The sequence below is a fragment of the Malaclemys terrapin genome, chromosome 1 (genome assembly GCF_027887155.1).
Source record: "Malaclemys terrapin pileata isolate rMalTer1 chromosome 1, rMalTer1.hap1, whole genome shotgun sequence".
Taxonomy (NCBI): Eukaryota; Metazoa; Chordata; order Testudines; family Emydidae; genus Malaclemys; species Malaclemys terrapin.
The window spans coordinates 101,001,171-101,014,405 of NC_071505.1; the positions used below are offsets into that span (position 1 = coordinate 101,001,171).

Consider the following 13,235-nt stretch of genomic DNA (forward strand, 5'->3'; position numbering starts at 1 on the left):
ATTTATTCACTCTAATTTAAGGTTTCACATGCCAGTAATAATTTTAATGTTTTTAGAAGGTCACTTTCTATAAGTCTATTATATAACTAAACTATTGTTGTATGTAGAGTAAATAAGGTTTTTAAAATGTTTAAGAAGCTTCATTTAAAATTAAATTAAAATGCAGAGCCCCCCGGACTGGTGGCCAGGACCCAGGCAGTGTGAGTGCCACTGAAAAAACAGCTTGTGTGCCGCCTTTGTCACGCGTGCCATAGGTTGCCTACCCCTGGTATAGTTAATATTCCTAACTTCAGATACAAAAACGATACATGAACACAAATAGGGTAATCACATTCAGTAAATCATAATCTTTCCAATGATATCTCACATTACTTATCTTGCATAAAATGAATGATGTCATAATAACTCTATAAAGAATATGGGGTGCAGTGTCACAGGCACCTAACATCAAGAAAAGGTTTGCCCCTGAGAATCCCAAGCAAAGACAGGTGCCTATCTCCAAGAGAAGAGCAGGGCTTAACACACATCGCTCAGCTTGGCACCTCAGGCAATGAGCCACCTAGCATCCTGGCTTTTGTGAATTCCATTCTGAGTTGTCTCTATCTCCCCACATTCATTGTACAGTGGCACCAAACTCAAGCTGTGTGAATCCCAGTGATTTTCTAGGTACCTGAATGTTAGGTGTGGCAACGCTCAGCATCACCACAACCGAGCTCCTTTGTGAATCTACCCCCTAGTGGCCAGAAAGAACATTGAAGGAAAAGGGAGAAATTGAGAAGTCACACAAAAAAAGCAAACCTCAGAAATAGGGTGACCAGACGTCCCGATTTTATCGGGACTGTCCCGATATTTCCTTGTTTGTCCCACGTCCCGACCGACCTGCGGTCGGGACACTGGACAAACAAGGAAATGCCCCAGAGCCTAGAGCCCAGAAGTGCTCGCACCCCCCCCCCGCCCCCTCCTCCCCCGATTGGCTCCCTCCCCGAATCCCCGCCTCTTCCCCGGGCTCACCATTCCCCCTCCCTCCACAAGCGCTGGAGGGAGGCCCGGGAGATACAGGGGAAGCGCGGGGCCAGGGTGAGTAAGAGTCCGGCCTGGTCCCCAGCAGGCAGGACTCAGTTGGGTGGTAGGGAGAGGAGGGGGGCGGCCCGCGGGGACAGCTCCCACTGCCGCGGGGGAGGAAGCGGCCATGGCGCTCCGCGGCTGCGGCGCCTCCGAACCCCCCGAGCCGGGGCCTGCTACAGGGACCCAGCAGCGCGCACGCTGGGCCCAGCCCCTGGCCAGTCGCATCTGGGCTGCCCAGCTGGTGCTATCCCGCGGCGGCCCCGGGGCGGAGGCATCGGCAGCCCAGCCCCGTTCGTTCCCCTGCGGGATGGGGGGGCTGGAGCCTGCTGCCCCCACTCCGGGGCCGCCGCGGGATAGCACCAGCTGGGCAGCAGCCCAGACGCAACTGGCCAGGGGCTGGGCTGGGTGCAGCGTACGCACTGCTGGGTCCCCGCAGCAGGCCCCGGCTCGGGGGGTTCGGGGGCGCCAGAGCTGCAGCCGCGGAGCGCCATGGCTGCTTCCTGCCCCCGCGGCAGTGGGAGCTGCAGCAGCGGCTGCTCCCGAGTCCCGCTGCCCGGGGGTGAGAACAGCCGCCGCCTGGCCCTGCAGGCCGCCCCCCTCCTCGCCCTACCACCCGACTGAGTCCTGCCTGCAAGGGACCAGGCCGGACTGTTACTCACCCCGGCCCCGCGCTTCCCCTGAGTCTCCCGGGCCTCCCTCCAGCGCTTGCGGAGGAAGGTTTTTTGTTTTTTTTTTGGCCCCCCTCTCCCCCCCCCGCCACGCGTCACCTCCCCCCGCGTCCCGATATTTGTCTTGGGTGATCTGGTCACCCTACTCAGAAATATTATTGTAATATTGAAGTTGAGAAATTAGGCATACAGAAATCAGAAAATTAAGTCCAATATTTTAAAATGTGTGCCTAAAGTTAAGGCTCCTAAATCTTATTAATGCCTAAATATAGCAGTCTGATTTTCATAAGTACTGATCACCCAGCAGCTTCCATTGGCAGAGCACTAACCTGTTTATTGACTTCAGCCATTGATAGCTGTAAAACCATCATCATGCAGTCTGCACCACAAACAGTAGTCCTTTCTGAGTTTGGAAATAAGCACCATTGTCTTCTAAAACATTTGATCATATTTAAGATCTTTTGCTGAAAGGTAGCCATACTCCTAAAGTGGAACAGAGAGAAAGTGAATTAAGTCCATAAATATAAATGCAGTGTTAAAACCACTATTTTCTAAGTAACACTTTGATAAATGTGGGGTGCCTTGTCCCCAATCTCTCTCCATTCTACTTAACCCTATGCAATTGCTGTGACTTATTCCTCTGACTTGTCTCAACATGGTGCTCCCTCCCCATAAAGAAATTAGAATACACAGTTTATGCAAAAAGACTAAGGCAGTGGTTTTCAAACTTTTTGAGCTGAGCCACCCCTTTGAGTTAAAATTTTGGTTGCACCCTCAACGTGCAAAAAGACAAAAAAGTGAGTCGGGGTGGAGTGGCGCGCTCCCTCCTCGAGCCCCATCAGGCTGGGTGAAGCCTGAGCCACCTGGCATTACTGCTCGTCCCCCCCTCCCCGAATGTTCTTCTGCACCACCTGGGGTGGGAGGTGCCCCACAGTTTGAAAACCTCTGCTCTAAGGGTAACCACTCATTGTGGCAGGCTAAGCTGTACTCCCTTTCTTCTTCCATCCCCCAGAAAAGAAGTACTTCTGGTAACAAGGCACTTGCATCATCCATCACCACCTCCAGTTCTGCCTGTACAAAATCATCATAGGAAGTGCCAGACTTCGGGTCTGATCAAGTACACCTCTACCCTGATATTATGCTGTCCTCGGGAGCCAAAAAAAAAAAAAAAAATCTTACTGCATTATAGGTGAAACTGCATTATATTGAACTTGCTTTGACCCGCCGAAGCACACAGCACCCCCCCACCCCCCCCAGAGCGCTGCTTTACTGTGTTATATCCAAATTCGTGTTATATCGGGTCGGAGTGTATATCTAATACAGCATCTAATGCAACTAGCACCAGATGCTTCAGAAAGGTGTAAGAACTCTGCAATAAGCAGAAATGCACCCCACATTAGATCTCACATGATCTCAGATAACTAGCGATCAGCTTAAACCCTGAAACATGGGTTTAATGCTAACTCCACTATTCTCGTTATTCATATAAATAGCCAAACTCTTTCTGAAGCTTGCAAAATTCTTGGCCCCGTTGACTTCCCGTGGCAATGTGTTCTTCCATTTAACTATGCATTGTGTGAAAACTATTTCCTTTTTTCAGTTTTTAATTTGCCACCTTTTAATTTCATTGAATGCCCTCCTTTTCTTGTATTACAGGACAGGGAACACAGAAGCTCCCTATACCGTTCATTTTTATATGCTTTTATCATGTCCCCTCTTACTCATCTCCTAACCCCAATCCTTTCAATCTATCTTCAGGACTATGTTTTCAGGCCCTTAATCATTCTCATCACCCTTCTCTGAACCCTCCTCTAATGCCACAATATCCTTTTTGAGACAGCGTGACCAGTCCTGCCCACAGTATTACAGACACGGCTACACCTTCCTGTTGTCCATAAAAATTGAAACTTTTAACCCATTTTCAACTTTTAGGCACCCCAGGCACGAGCCTACTGCGGCTAATTAATTGGAAACCCAGCGGGGAGAGAGGGGGGGACAGGGTTAGGATGGTGCTAAAAGCTGACACAGCTAGGGTGACCAGATGTCCCAATTTTATAGGGACAGTCCCGATTTTTGGGTCTTTTTCTTATATAGGCTCCTATTACCCCCCACCCCAGTCCTGATTTTTCACATTTGCTGTCTGGTCACCCTAGACACAGCCCAAGGAGGGCGGGGAAGTCACCGGTAGCCCCACTCCCTTTAGAGAGCCCCCGGGCTCGGCATCGCCCTGCCACAGCAGCCCGCTAGGCGAGTTAGCCCCGGCCAGCCCCCAGGCTGCTGGGCCCGCACTAGAAGCAAGAGTCCGCGCAGAGACTCTGCCCGAGGCAGCCGCAGGGACTGGCCCTGCCGGGGGCAGCTCAAGCACAGCCCGGCCCCGGCGGGGGCACGGCTGCTGGCGGCCCGGGCAGGGGGCAGCGCGGAGAACCAGCCCAGGGGAGACTCCAGCCCCAGGCACGCCTCGTCCGGGGCCCTAGACTAGGCCCCCCGCGCTCCCAGACTGTATCCGCCACCCCCGTTCCCTCTCCCCGCGGGAGGGAGCGGAGCGTTACCTTGCACGGCTGGGGCAGCTCGGCCGGTCCCTCGCTAAGGCAGAAGCAGTTGGTTGCCTAGTTACCCATTCGCACACGCCCCGCCGCCGGCGGTTTAAATTTAAATCTCCCGCAGCTGCCCAATCAAAGAGCGGTAGCCTCTGACCCGGAAACACAAGATGCTAGGGCCGGAAGTGCCCACGAGCTAGTACAAACTCTTCGCGGGAGAACGATCGGCAGGGAGGCGCAGATGTACGTAGGTGGCGGCGCGTGCGGTACAGCCAGCCATCGCCCGCTGGGGTCTAGGCCTCAGCTCCCGTCGGGGCCGGGGGAGAAGGGGCTCCGTAGATTCTGTCCTGTCTGGGGTGCTCTGGGCTGCAGCCCGTGGCCTTGTTCTCTGCACCCCCCCCCCCATGTCTGCTGCTTGCTTCCCTCGCCCCTCTGTCTCCTCCACGCTTCGTCCCCTTCCCAGCTGTGTTCAAATAGACCCAGCTGCACCCCGGGTGCTGCGCGTCCCGTGTGCCCAGGGCGCCCTCAGGGAGCCAGCCCCCACCGTTAACAACGCGTGAGTCAGGCCCCAGATCGTCAGTAGATTTGGGACGGGGGGTGTCTTTAAATTCACCCTGTGGGTTTTGAGTCTCGGATGCATTTGGCTCGTGGTTTTCAAGGTTTTTTTCTGCAGCCAGAGAAACTTGCTTTAGATGAGACTCCAGGCTTTTTTTGTTTGACTCCAGGAGCTGGGACCTTAAGAAGAATACCAAATAGGGCAAGATTTCTCATAAAATCATGAGTTAGCAACACTGGTAACATACCTCCTGCTGCTTTTTTTTGCCCCACTGGGATGAGTTCCCACTCTATTAGGTGATAACATTTGTTATCCTTATAGAGAGGAAACTAACATAGAGGTGGACAAGGAAACTCAGCTAAAAAATATTCATAGATTTTCCTCCCAATGGGTAACTTTTTTGCTTGATTTGTCAGTGCTTTAAATCTTCTTTCCTTATCAATTTGTTGATGCTCGTATGTTACTAGATGCTTGTTTTTGCTTACATTCAGCACTTTGATAGGCCTTCTACAAATCTTAATTATGTGAAAAATGGTTTCTTTTAATATCAAATGTAGAATATGATGTCCTCAATCATGCTTTTCAGTATAAGAAGAAGAATCTAAGGAGCCGTGAGAAGCATAGGCCTCAACACTTGCCTTTTTCCAGGGGGATAGTGGAGGGGGGTCAATAGGCCAACTATGACTCAGTATCCGTATCGATATAACAAGGTGGTTACGTCCACCAGACACACGTACAAATACATTGATGCAAGGCAACTTGCATCAACCTCCCTTCATAGTGTAGAACAGGAATTACAGTTCTGTTTTCTGACATTTATTTTGCATTTCTACAGTACACCTCTACCCGATATAACACGAATTTGGATATAACGCGGTAAAGCAGTGCTCTGGGGGCGGGGCGGGGCTGTGCTGCGCACTCCGGCGGATCAAAGCAAGTTCGATATAATGTGGTTTCACCTATAACGCGGTAAGATTTTTTTTGGCTCCCGAAGACAGCGTTATATCGGGGTAGAGGTGTATCTTTAATCCAGACATGCTTGTAACACCACACGTAAGCAGCACCACTAAAATGTAGTAGTCCTCCTCTGCACAGTGGGCTACACAAGAGTGGGTCAGGGAAGATTTTGTCCTTTACTCCTGTGAAAAGCTCCCTGAGATAGCTAACATCCATGCACGTGCTTTGCTTAGGGATCTGAATATGTTGGAGATGTAAGGATTCTTCCACATCAGCATTAACTGTCGAATGCCAGTGGACTGAATAAAGAAAACTGTTGTGAGCTCCCTGCAACCACCAGTTCTACAGCGGATCTGAATTAGTCAGGCACAAAAAATTCAGTGGAAATTTTGGTTTCATCTGGTTTTAGAGCTTTATATTTAGGGAGTATCTTTATTGATTGATGACTTATTGAAGGGTGGAGGTGGAGAAAGTGTTAAAACTTGGTTCCATTCTGAAAAGTGACTCCAGAAAAAATGACTATATATTTTCAAAAGTAATTAGGGCTGTCGATTAATCGCAGTTAACTCATGCGATCGACTCAAAAAAATTAATCGCGATTAAAAAATTTAATTGCAGTTTTAATTGCAATGTTAATAGAATACCAATTGAAATTTATTACATATTTTGGATGTTTTTCTACATTTTCATATTTAGTGTATTCTGTGTTGTAATTGAAATCAAAGTGTATATTATTTTTGCTTACAGATATTTGCACTGTAAAAATGATAAACAAAAGATAGTATTTTTCAATTCACCTCATACAAGTACTGTCGTGCAATCTTTTTGTCGTGAAAGTGCAACTTATAAATGTAGATTTTTTTTGTGTGTGTGACTGCACTCAAAAACTAAACAATGTAAAATTTCAGAGCCTACAAGTCTGCTCAGTCCTTCTTGTTCAGCCAATCACTAAGACAAACAAGTTTGTTTACATTTAAGGGAGAGAATGCTGTCCTCTTCTTATTTACAATGTCACCAGAAAGTGAGAACTGGCATTTGCATGGCACTTTTATAGCCGGCATTGCAAGGTATTTACATGCCAGATATGCTAAACATTCCTATGCCCCTTCATCTTTGGCCACCATTCCAGAGGACATGCTTCCATGCTGATGACACTCACTTAAACAAAGTAAGTGTTAATTAAATTTCTGACTGAATGAATTGTATGTCCCCTGCTCTGTTTCACCCGCATTGTACCATATATTTCCTGTTATAGCTGTCTTGGATGATGAACGCTTTCACTGCAAATTGGACAAAACACAAAGAAGGTACCAATGTGAGATTTCTAAAGATAGATACAGCACTTGACCCAAGGTTTAAGAATCTGAAGTGCCATCCAAAATCTGAGAGGGACGAGGTGTGGAGCTTGCTTTCAGAAATCTTAAAAGAGCAACAGCTCGGATGCAGAAACTACAGAACCTGAACCACCAAAAAGGAAAATCAACCTTCTGCGGATGGCATCTGACTCAGATAATGAAAATGCATCGGTCCGCACTACTTTGTATTGTTATAGAGCAGAACCCGTCATCAGCATGGATGCATGTCTTCTGAAATGATGGTTGAAGCATGAAGGGACATGTGAATATTTAGCCCATCTGGCATGTAAATATCTTGTGATGCCGGCTACAACAGTGTCATGAGAACACCTGTTCTCACTTTCAGGTGAACAAGAAGCAGGTAGCATTACCCCCTGCAAATGTAAACAAACTTCTTTGTCTCATATTAGGTGAATTGAAAAATACTATTTCTTTTGGGTTTTTTTACAGTGCAAATATTTGTAATAAAAAATAACTAAGTGAGCACTGTACACTCTGTATTCTGTGTTGTAATTGAAATCAGTATATTTGAAAAGGTAGAAAACATCCAAAAATATTTAAATAAATTGTATTCTATTATTTTTTAATAGTGTGATTGATCACAATTTTTTAAATTGCGCAATTAATTGCGATTAATTTTTTAATCGCTTGACAGCCCTAAAAGTAATATTAAACAAACCAAAAATGAGTGTTATGTTTAAAATGATACTACAGTCGTCATTGCCAACACCAAATGAAAGTAAGTCTGAGTTGCTCATATGTGCCAGTGATTTTCACATCAAATTTGCCCAGTTTATAAATTTAAAAAATTAATACTGGAACCTTCAAACTACCAACACTGCAAAGGCAGCCTGGGAACCGAAATTATAGCTGTTTATCATCATTGTCAATAATAAAGATTCTGCAGGCCAAGTGCCCTCATTTACATCTAGTCAACCCCAACTGTGTTCGCATTCTATCTTCAGTTATAGATTTGCAAACCTGTTGCCTTTAAAAGGGTTACATAAGTATAAATTAGATCAGAATTACAAGACCATGGGATTGCAAAGATGGCCCTACAGTTGGGAATGAACAATTCTCTCAATGATGTACAAGCCAGAAAAGAATTCACTTCAGGAAGTTGTCATCTTAGATAATAATTTCAAGAGTAGAACTGCATTCTGACTTTTAAAATATAGATTCTAAAGACAATCTCATCTGTTTTGTTGTTGTCTGCTGATAAACTAATGTTGTATTTTGATACACTACTGTGGCAGCAAGTTCTCTAAAACATATATATTTATTTTGATATCTAGCTCCATGCCCTACAGAAGAAGTTACGTCTGTGCTAACTTGATTTTTACCATTGAAGATGAAGCAAGACTCTTCTCGAAATGCTACCTACACTGTGGATTGTGAGGATTATGTGCATGTGGTGGAATTCAATCCATTTGATAGTGGAGATGTAGGTTCCCTAATTGCATACGGTGGCAATAATTATGTAGTTATTGGGACTTGCAGATTTCAGGTTAGTATATGTTTTTATCAAAGATTTTTTTAGTTTCCGATATTTAATAAAGATGAATTAAAGGGCACTGATAAAATAGTATGTTGGAACAAAAACACTTTTACTCTATTTATAATGGGTCTAATATATATTCGTCAAATAGCTCTGCTTCACACAGAAACACATGGCAACTGAAATTATAGATCTCTGTGAGGTTTTCATTCTGCTACTACAAAGTTTCATAATGTCATAGTTCAAAGTGAATAAGATTTACACTGAAGCAATTATTCTTTCCTTGGAAAGTAATTTTTGTTGCAGCATCTCTTCGAAGATTCTAACTACTACCTGGAAAGTTATGCAATTCTGAGTTCACACTATTCTTTGTGTAATTGGGTATCTGCTGTGCATTTACAAAGTGCTGTGTTTTATCACATTCTATTCAACTTTTTCTTTAACACCAATCTGAGCCCTGATCTGTATTTTGGGTACCTATTATTAATGATTTATGTCCATGTTAAGTTTCTGGCTAGCTCCGAAAATGCCAGAGATGAATTAAATTATTTTTGCTTCTAAATGAGTTATATTAAAATGCTGCAATATTTCAGAAAATAATGTTTTGAAGAAAAGAGTCAGCTGTTGTCCTGTGTGGCACAAATTTTGCATTTGTGATTTTTCTCTTGTTCGATCTATCTATCTTTTTAAGAAAGAGCTGAAATGAGGACCTAACTTTGTGATAAGTGGTATATAGTTCTTAAGGTGTCTTTTTTTTCATGACAACTGACTCAGTGATTAAAAAAGTCATAAACTAGTGATTACTTTTAAAAGGGTCTCCGATAAGAGCGAACATTTTTGAAGAATTCCTAACAAACATGTGGCAAAACGCCATAAAATTTATCAAATGAATGGCACTCACATGTTTAAAATTCTTTACCTGCTTTATCTGCATTGACATACAGAATTTTACAAGTAGAAACAGTTTTATTTGACTATCCTCACTCTGAACATCTCTGCATAGTTACTGTTGGCAAATAGCTGGGTAAAACTTTAAGATATTGTTCTGTGAGCCCATAATTATATAAATAATCAAGTAATACAAATTGTTTTAAAAAGGGGCATACAGTATCTTATAGTGTTGGGTTTCTTTTTGGTTTATGTGCTTGAAAACCTATGGGGGAGCTTTTTATCTTTGAATCAAATTTCTAAAATCTTTACACTTGGCTGTGTGTGATAAAACATTGGAAATGTTGTTAGACCCTCTAATGCATAAGCAATAACAACAATATATTCATAGGATTTTTTTCTTTTTCTGCCAGTAGCTGAAATAGTACAGCAGTACATTTTCAACTTAGATACTCTTTACTACATAGTTCAGGATTTACCTTTAATTTATCTGCTGTATGATAGCAGTTCTCCACACATTTAACAACATTCAATAATTAACTTGGAAACTAGTTAGCTTGGAAAACCCACTATATACTATTGACCTTATGGTGCTTTGACTTCTTTTTTAGCTTTTGTCAAAGGTCCTAAATGGACAACACTTGAAAATAATATCCTATATGTACTCAAAGATCAGATGCAGTACAAACTTTTCCATATCCTTCAGATAATGTACCTGAAGTCTATGAAGTTCCTGTCTCTGAGATTTACAGTCTCAATCTTTTTGCCCATTCAGAGTTTTTAGCTTTCTGCTGAGACTGCTAACAAAGATGTGAATTGCAGTGCTGGCTTTGTGATATGCTTACTTGTTCACTAGAAACTGGATGGAGACCAACCACTCACTTATGTATCACAAGTTACTGAATATTGTTATTGTTGTTTATATTGTAAAATCACTCAAGGTATGATTTTGTCACTGTACAAGCATATCGAAAGACATGGTCTCTGCCATGAGGAGCTTACATTATAGAAAAGCAATCCAATAGTAGTTTTTGGTCACCACAAGACTTAATTCACCCTAATCTAGAATTGAAGGACTTGTTTGGAGGATCAATTATAGCATAACATTTTCTCTGTTTATTACAATGTTTTATATATTTAGGAGGAGGATGCAGAAGTGGAAGGAATACAGTATGAGACACTAAGAACGTTTCATCATGGGATCAGAGTCGATGCCATAGCATGGAGTCCAGAAACCAGACTGGATGCTTTACCTCCCCAGATAAGGTATTTTAAAAACGTTTAAGTACAGAAACAACTTTTCTTTTGTCTGTCCACTTTTTATTCCTTATGCGAAAGTGAAGTTAGACTCATTGAATGAAATCCTAGCCCCATTGGAATCAATGGCAAAACTCCCATTGACTGCAATGGGGTCAGAATTTCACCCTTTGGCTTTAGTTAATTTTTACTTTTTTCAAAGAACAATTCAGTTGTGAATTAGTCAAAATAATTAATATGAAAGTGGGTGTAAATAAAATGTAATTAACCTTCTCTGTAGTCTGTCTAGAAAGAACACTGCTAGGGACTCTTTGTAATGCCCTATTCTACAACAATCAAGTCTGCATTAGGACTGGATGAAATGCTCTCTCTGGTACAAGCCAATGTCACGCAAGATTCAGATGTTATTTGTGAAACCACAGAACGGTGGGACTACAGTAAAAGAGCATTAAAACCTGGTTTTATACTTTTATTAAGTCTGAACAAACTGCTGACCCTTAAATAGTAGTACCTGTTTATCAATTAGAAGTACTTTTAATGTTCAAGCAGTGTTTCAAACATGGTGTAGAAATGCCAAATCTGATGTTTCTTAAAATAAAATGTTTAGTGTTAATACCATTCTTCTCTTTTAAACCGCTACTAAAGCATGCTAGAAATTGCTTTATGAACTTACATTAGGATCTCCTTCAATTGCTATTATAAATGTTTTAACTTCTCTAGCCATTTGACCACCACTGATAACAATAAGTGCAAATGCTAATTATAATTTACTGTTTTCAAAGATTTCACGATTCATTATGTGACTTATTTGGTTGGGCAAAAGGGATAGTTTTCTTTCAATATAAAGTAACCCTGCCACCTGACATGCAGCTACAATACACTGCATTCAAATTAATACTGTAAAGACTGTTAGGGCCAAAGGAGAATTATAATATTTAAAAGCATTTTCATTTTCAAAAGCATAATCTGAGTTTCCTTCTGAAAAATGAAGTGAGTCTTTAACTTACGTTGGGATGGAAATTTTGTAAGTGAGAAATGATTGAAGGGCGTTTTCTGCCCCTCCTCCCCCCCCTCTGATTATTCTAGATTTTGTACTGCAGCTGCTGATAGGAAGTTAAGACTATTCACTTCAGATCTCCAGGATAAGCATGAATATAAGGTAAAATACACATTATTAGAATTTATTTTTCTATCTTTTTAGCCTCTAGTAGAATTTAGTCTGTTTATTTTGTCCCCTAACCTATATGTTGTATTAAAAGCTAGCTAACTGTATTTGTACTGTAAAAGAAATATCTACTATTATGATCCGCAACATTGAATGTATCCTAATACCTGGAAACATTTAATCAATACATTAAAGAAGAAAATGTCTGCTTGCAGCAGGTAATTGCAATTTATTCCTGTTCTGTACTTCTTAATAGAAAAGAAAAATGACTGCATAACTGAATTTAACAGAATTCTAGAACAGCAAGTATTATTTATGCTTGGACTAAAATGAGGCAAGGACAGATTGTCAACATGTGAGCTTGAAGTGGGGAAGTGAAAAGATTCTATTACATACTGAAAGCTGGGGGCAAAAGTTCATACTAATGTTTTTAATATCTAGGCTTTCTTTAGGAATGTTCTATAAAGGAAAGAGCGAGTGAGTATAAATTAGGGATACAGCATAAATGTTTGTTTTTAAAATGGTTGGGAAATCATCATTAATTTCTGTTTTCATTGCAACTTTTAAGATTCTCCTTCTATAATCATCATAATTGAAAGCCTTAATACTGAAATCAGTGCAGTCACATATACCATAATTGTAGACAATTCTGAGAAATACTTCCTTAGACCAGCAATTGCTTTTTTGTGAAGCCATATGAAAACAAACACATATTTCAAAGAATGTTTATAAATGCATTAGTCTTTTATTCCATTTATTTAAGGCAGAGGTTCTCAAACTGGATAGTGCGGAATGTATTCCCGTGGTTGGGGGGGATGTGAGAAGCCGCTCTTGCCTTCAGAGCTGGGTGGGCTGGAGAGCGGCGGTTGCTGGCCTGGCACCCAGCTCTGAAGGAAGGAAGTGTGGCATGGTGTAGTATTGCCATCATTACTTCTGCACTGCTGCTGGTGGCGGTGCTGCCTTAAGAGCTGGGCACTTGGCCGGCAGCTGCTGCTCTCTAGCCACCCAGCTCTGAAGGCAGTGCCGCCACCTGCTGCAGTGGAGAACTCATATATCTGCTTTAGAAACTTGTCTTGTGAAAATTTTATCTACAGTCATTTTTTGTAATACCTAAGTGACTTAGGCTCCAAAATCCCTTTTCAAAAGTGAGCATTTTGGGTTTCTGAAAATTCTACCTTACATCTTGATCCATAATAGCATTCTAGTTCCTACACTTATTGTGTAATTGACTGTGTACTAATTAGCGCATACAAATGTTCAATTGAAATTCAAGAAGAATTTGCTAGGAA

At 42.4% G+C, this 13,235-nt stretch overlaps 2 protein-coding genes across 8 annotated transcripts in view; one reads left to right on the top strand and one right to left on the bottom strand.

The window, feature by feature from the left end:
• The window catches only part of PARPBP (PARP1 binding protein), a 108,715-nt gene extending 104,387 nt beyond the window's left edge, over positions 1-4,328 (bottom strand). For all 5 annotated transcript variants that reach the window (XR_008445575.1, XM_054033302.1, XM_054033294.1 and 2 more), the window contains exons 1-2: positions 4,283-4,328; positions 2,063-2,216 (exon numbers count right to left, since the gene is read on the bottom strand). Coding sequence is in view for 4 of the 5 variants with exons in the window: in XM_054033302.1 (XP_053889277.1) it covers positions 2,063-2,212 (150 nt within the window). In the remaining variant the exon portion in view is untranslated. The remainder of the gene's footprint in view (positions 1-2,062; positions 2,217-4,282) is intronic.
• A 94-nt stretch (positions 4,329-4,422) lies between these two features.
• The window catches only part of NUP37 (nucleoporin 37), a 41,700-nt gene continuing 32,887 nt past the window's right edge, over positions 4,423-13,235 (top strand). The window contains exons 1-5 of one of the 3 annotated variants that reach the window (XM_054033330.1): positions 4,429-4,513; positions 5,662-5,795; positions 8,434-8,645; positions 10,666-10,790; positions 11,868-11,940. In XM_054033330.1, coding sequence (XP_053889305.1) covers positions 8,490-8,645; positions 10,666-10,790; positions 11,868-11,940 — 354 coding nt within the window. In that variant the 5' untranslated portion in view covers positions 4,429-4,513; positions 5,662-5,795; positions 8,434-8,489. Of the gene's footprint in view, positions 4,514-5,661; positions 5,796-7,038; positions 7,485-8,433; positions 8,646-10,665; positions 10,791-11,867; positions 11,941-13,235 lie in introns of those variants that run through there. The other 2 variants (XM_054033322.1, XM_054033337.1) reach the window with 2 other exon arrangements.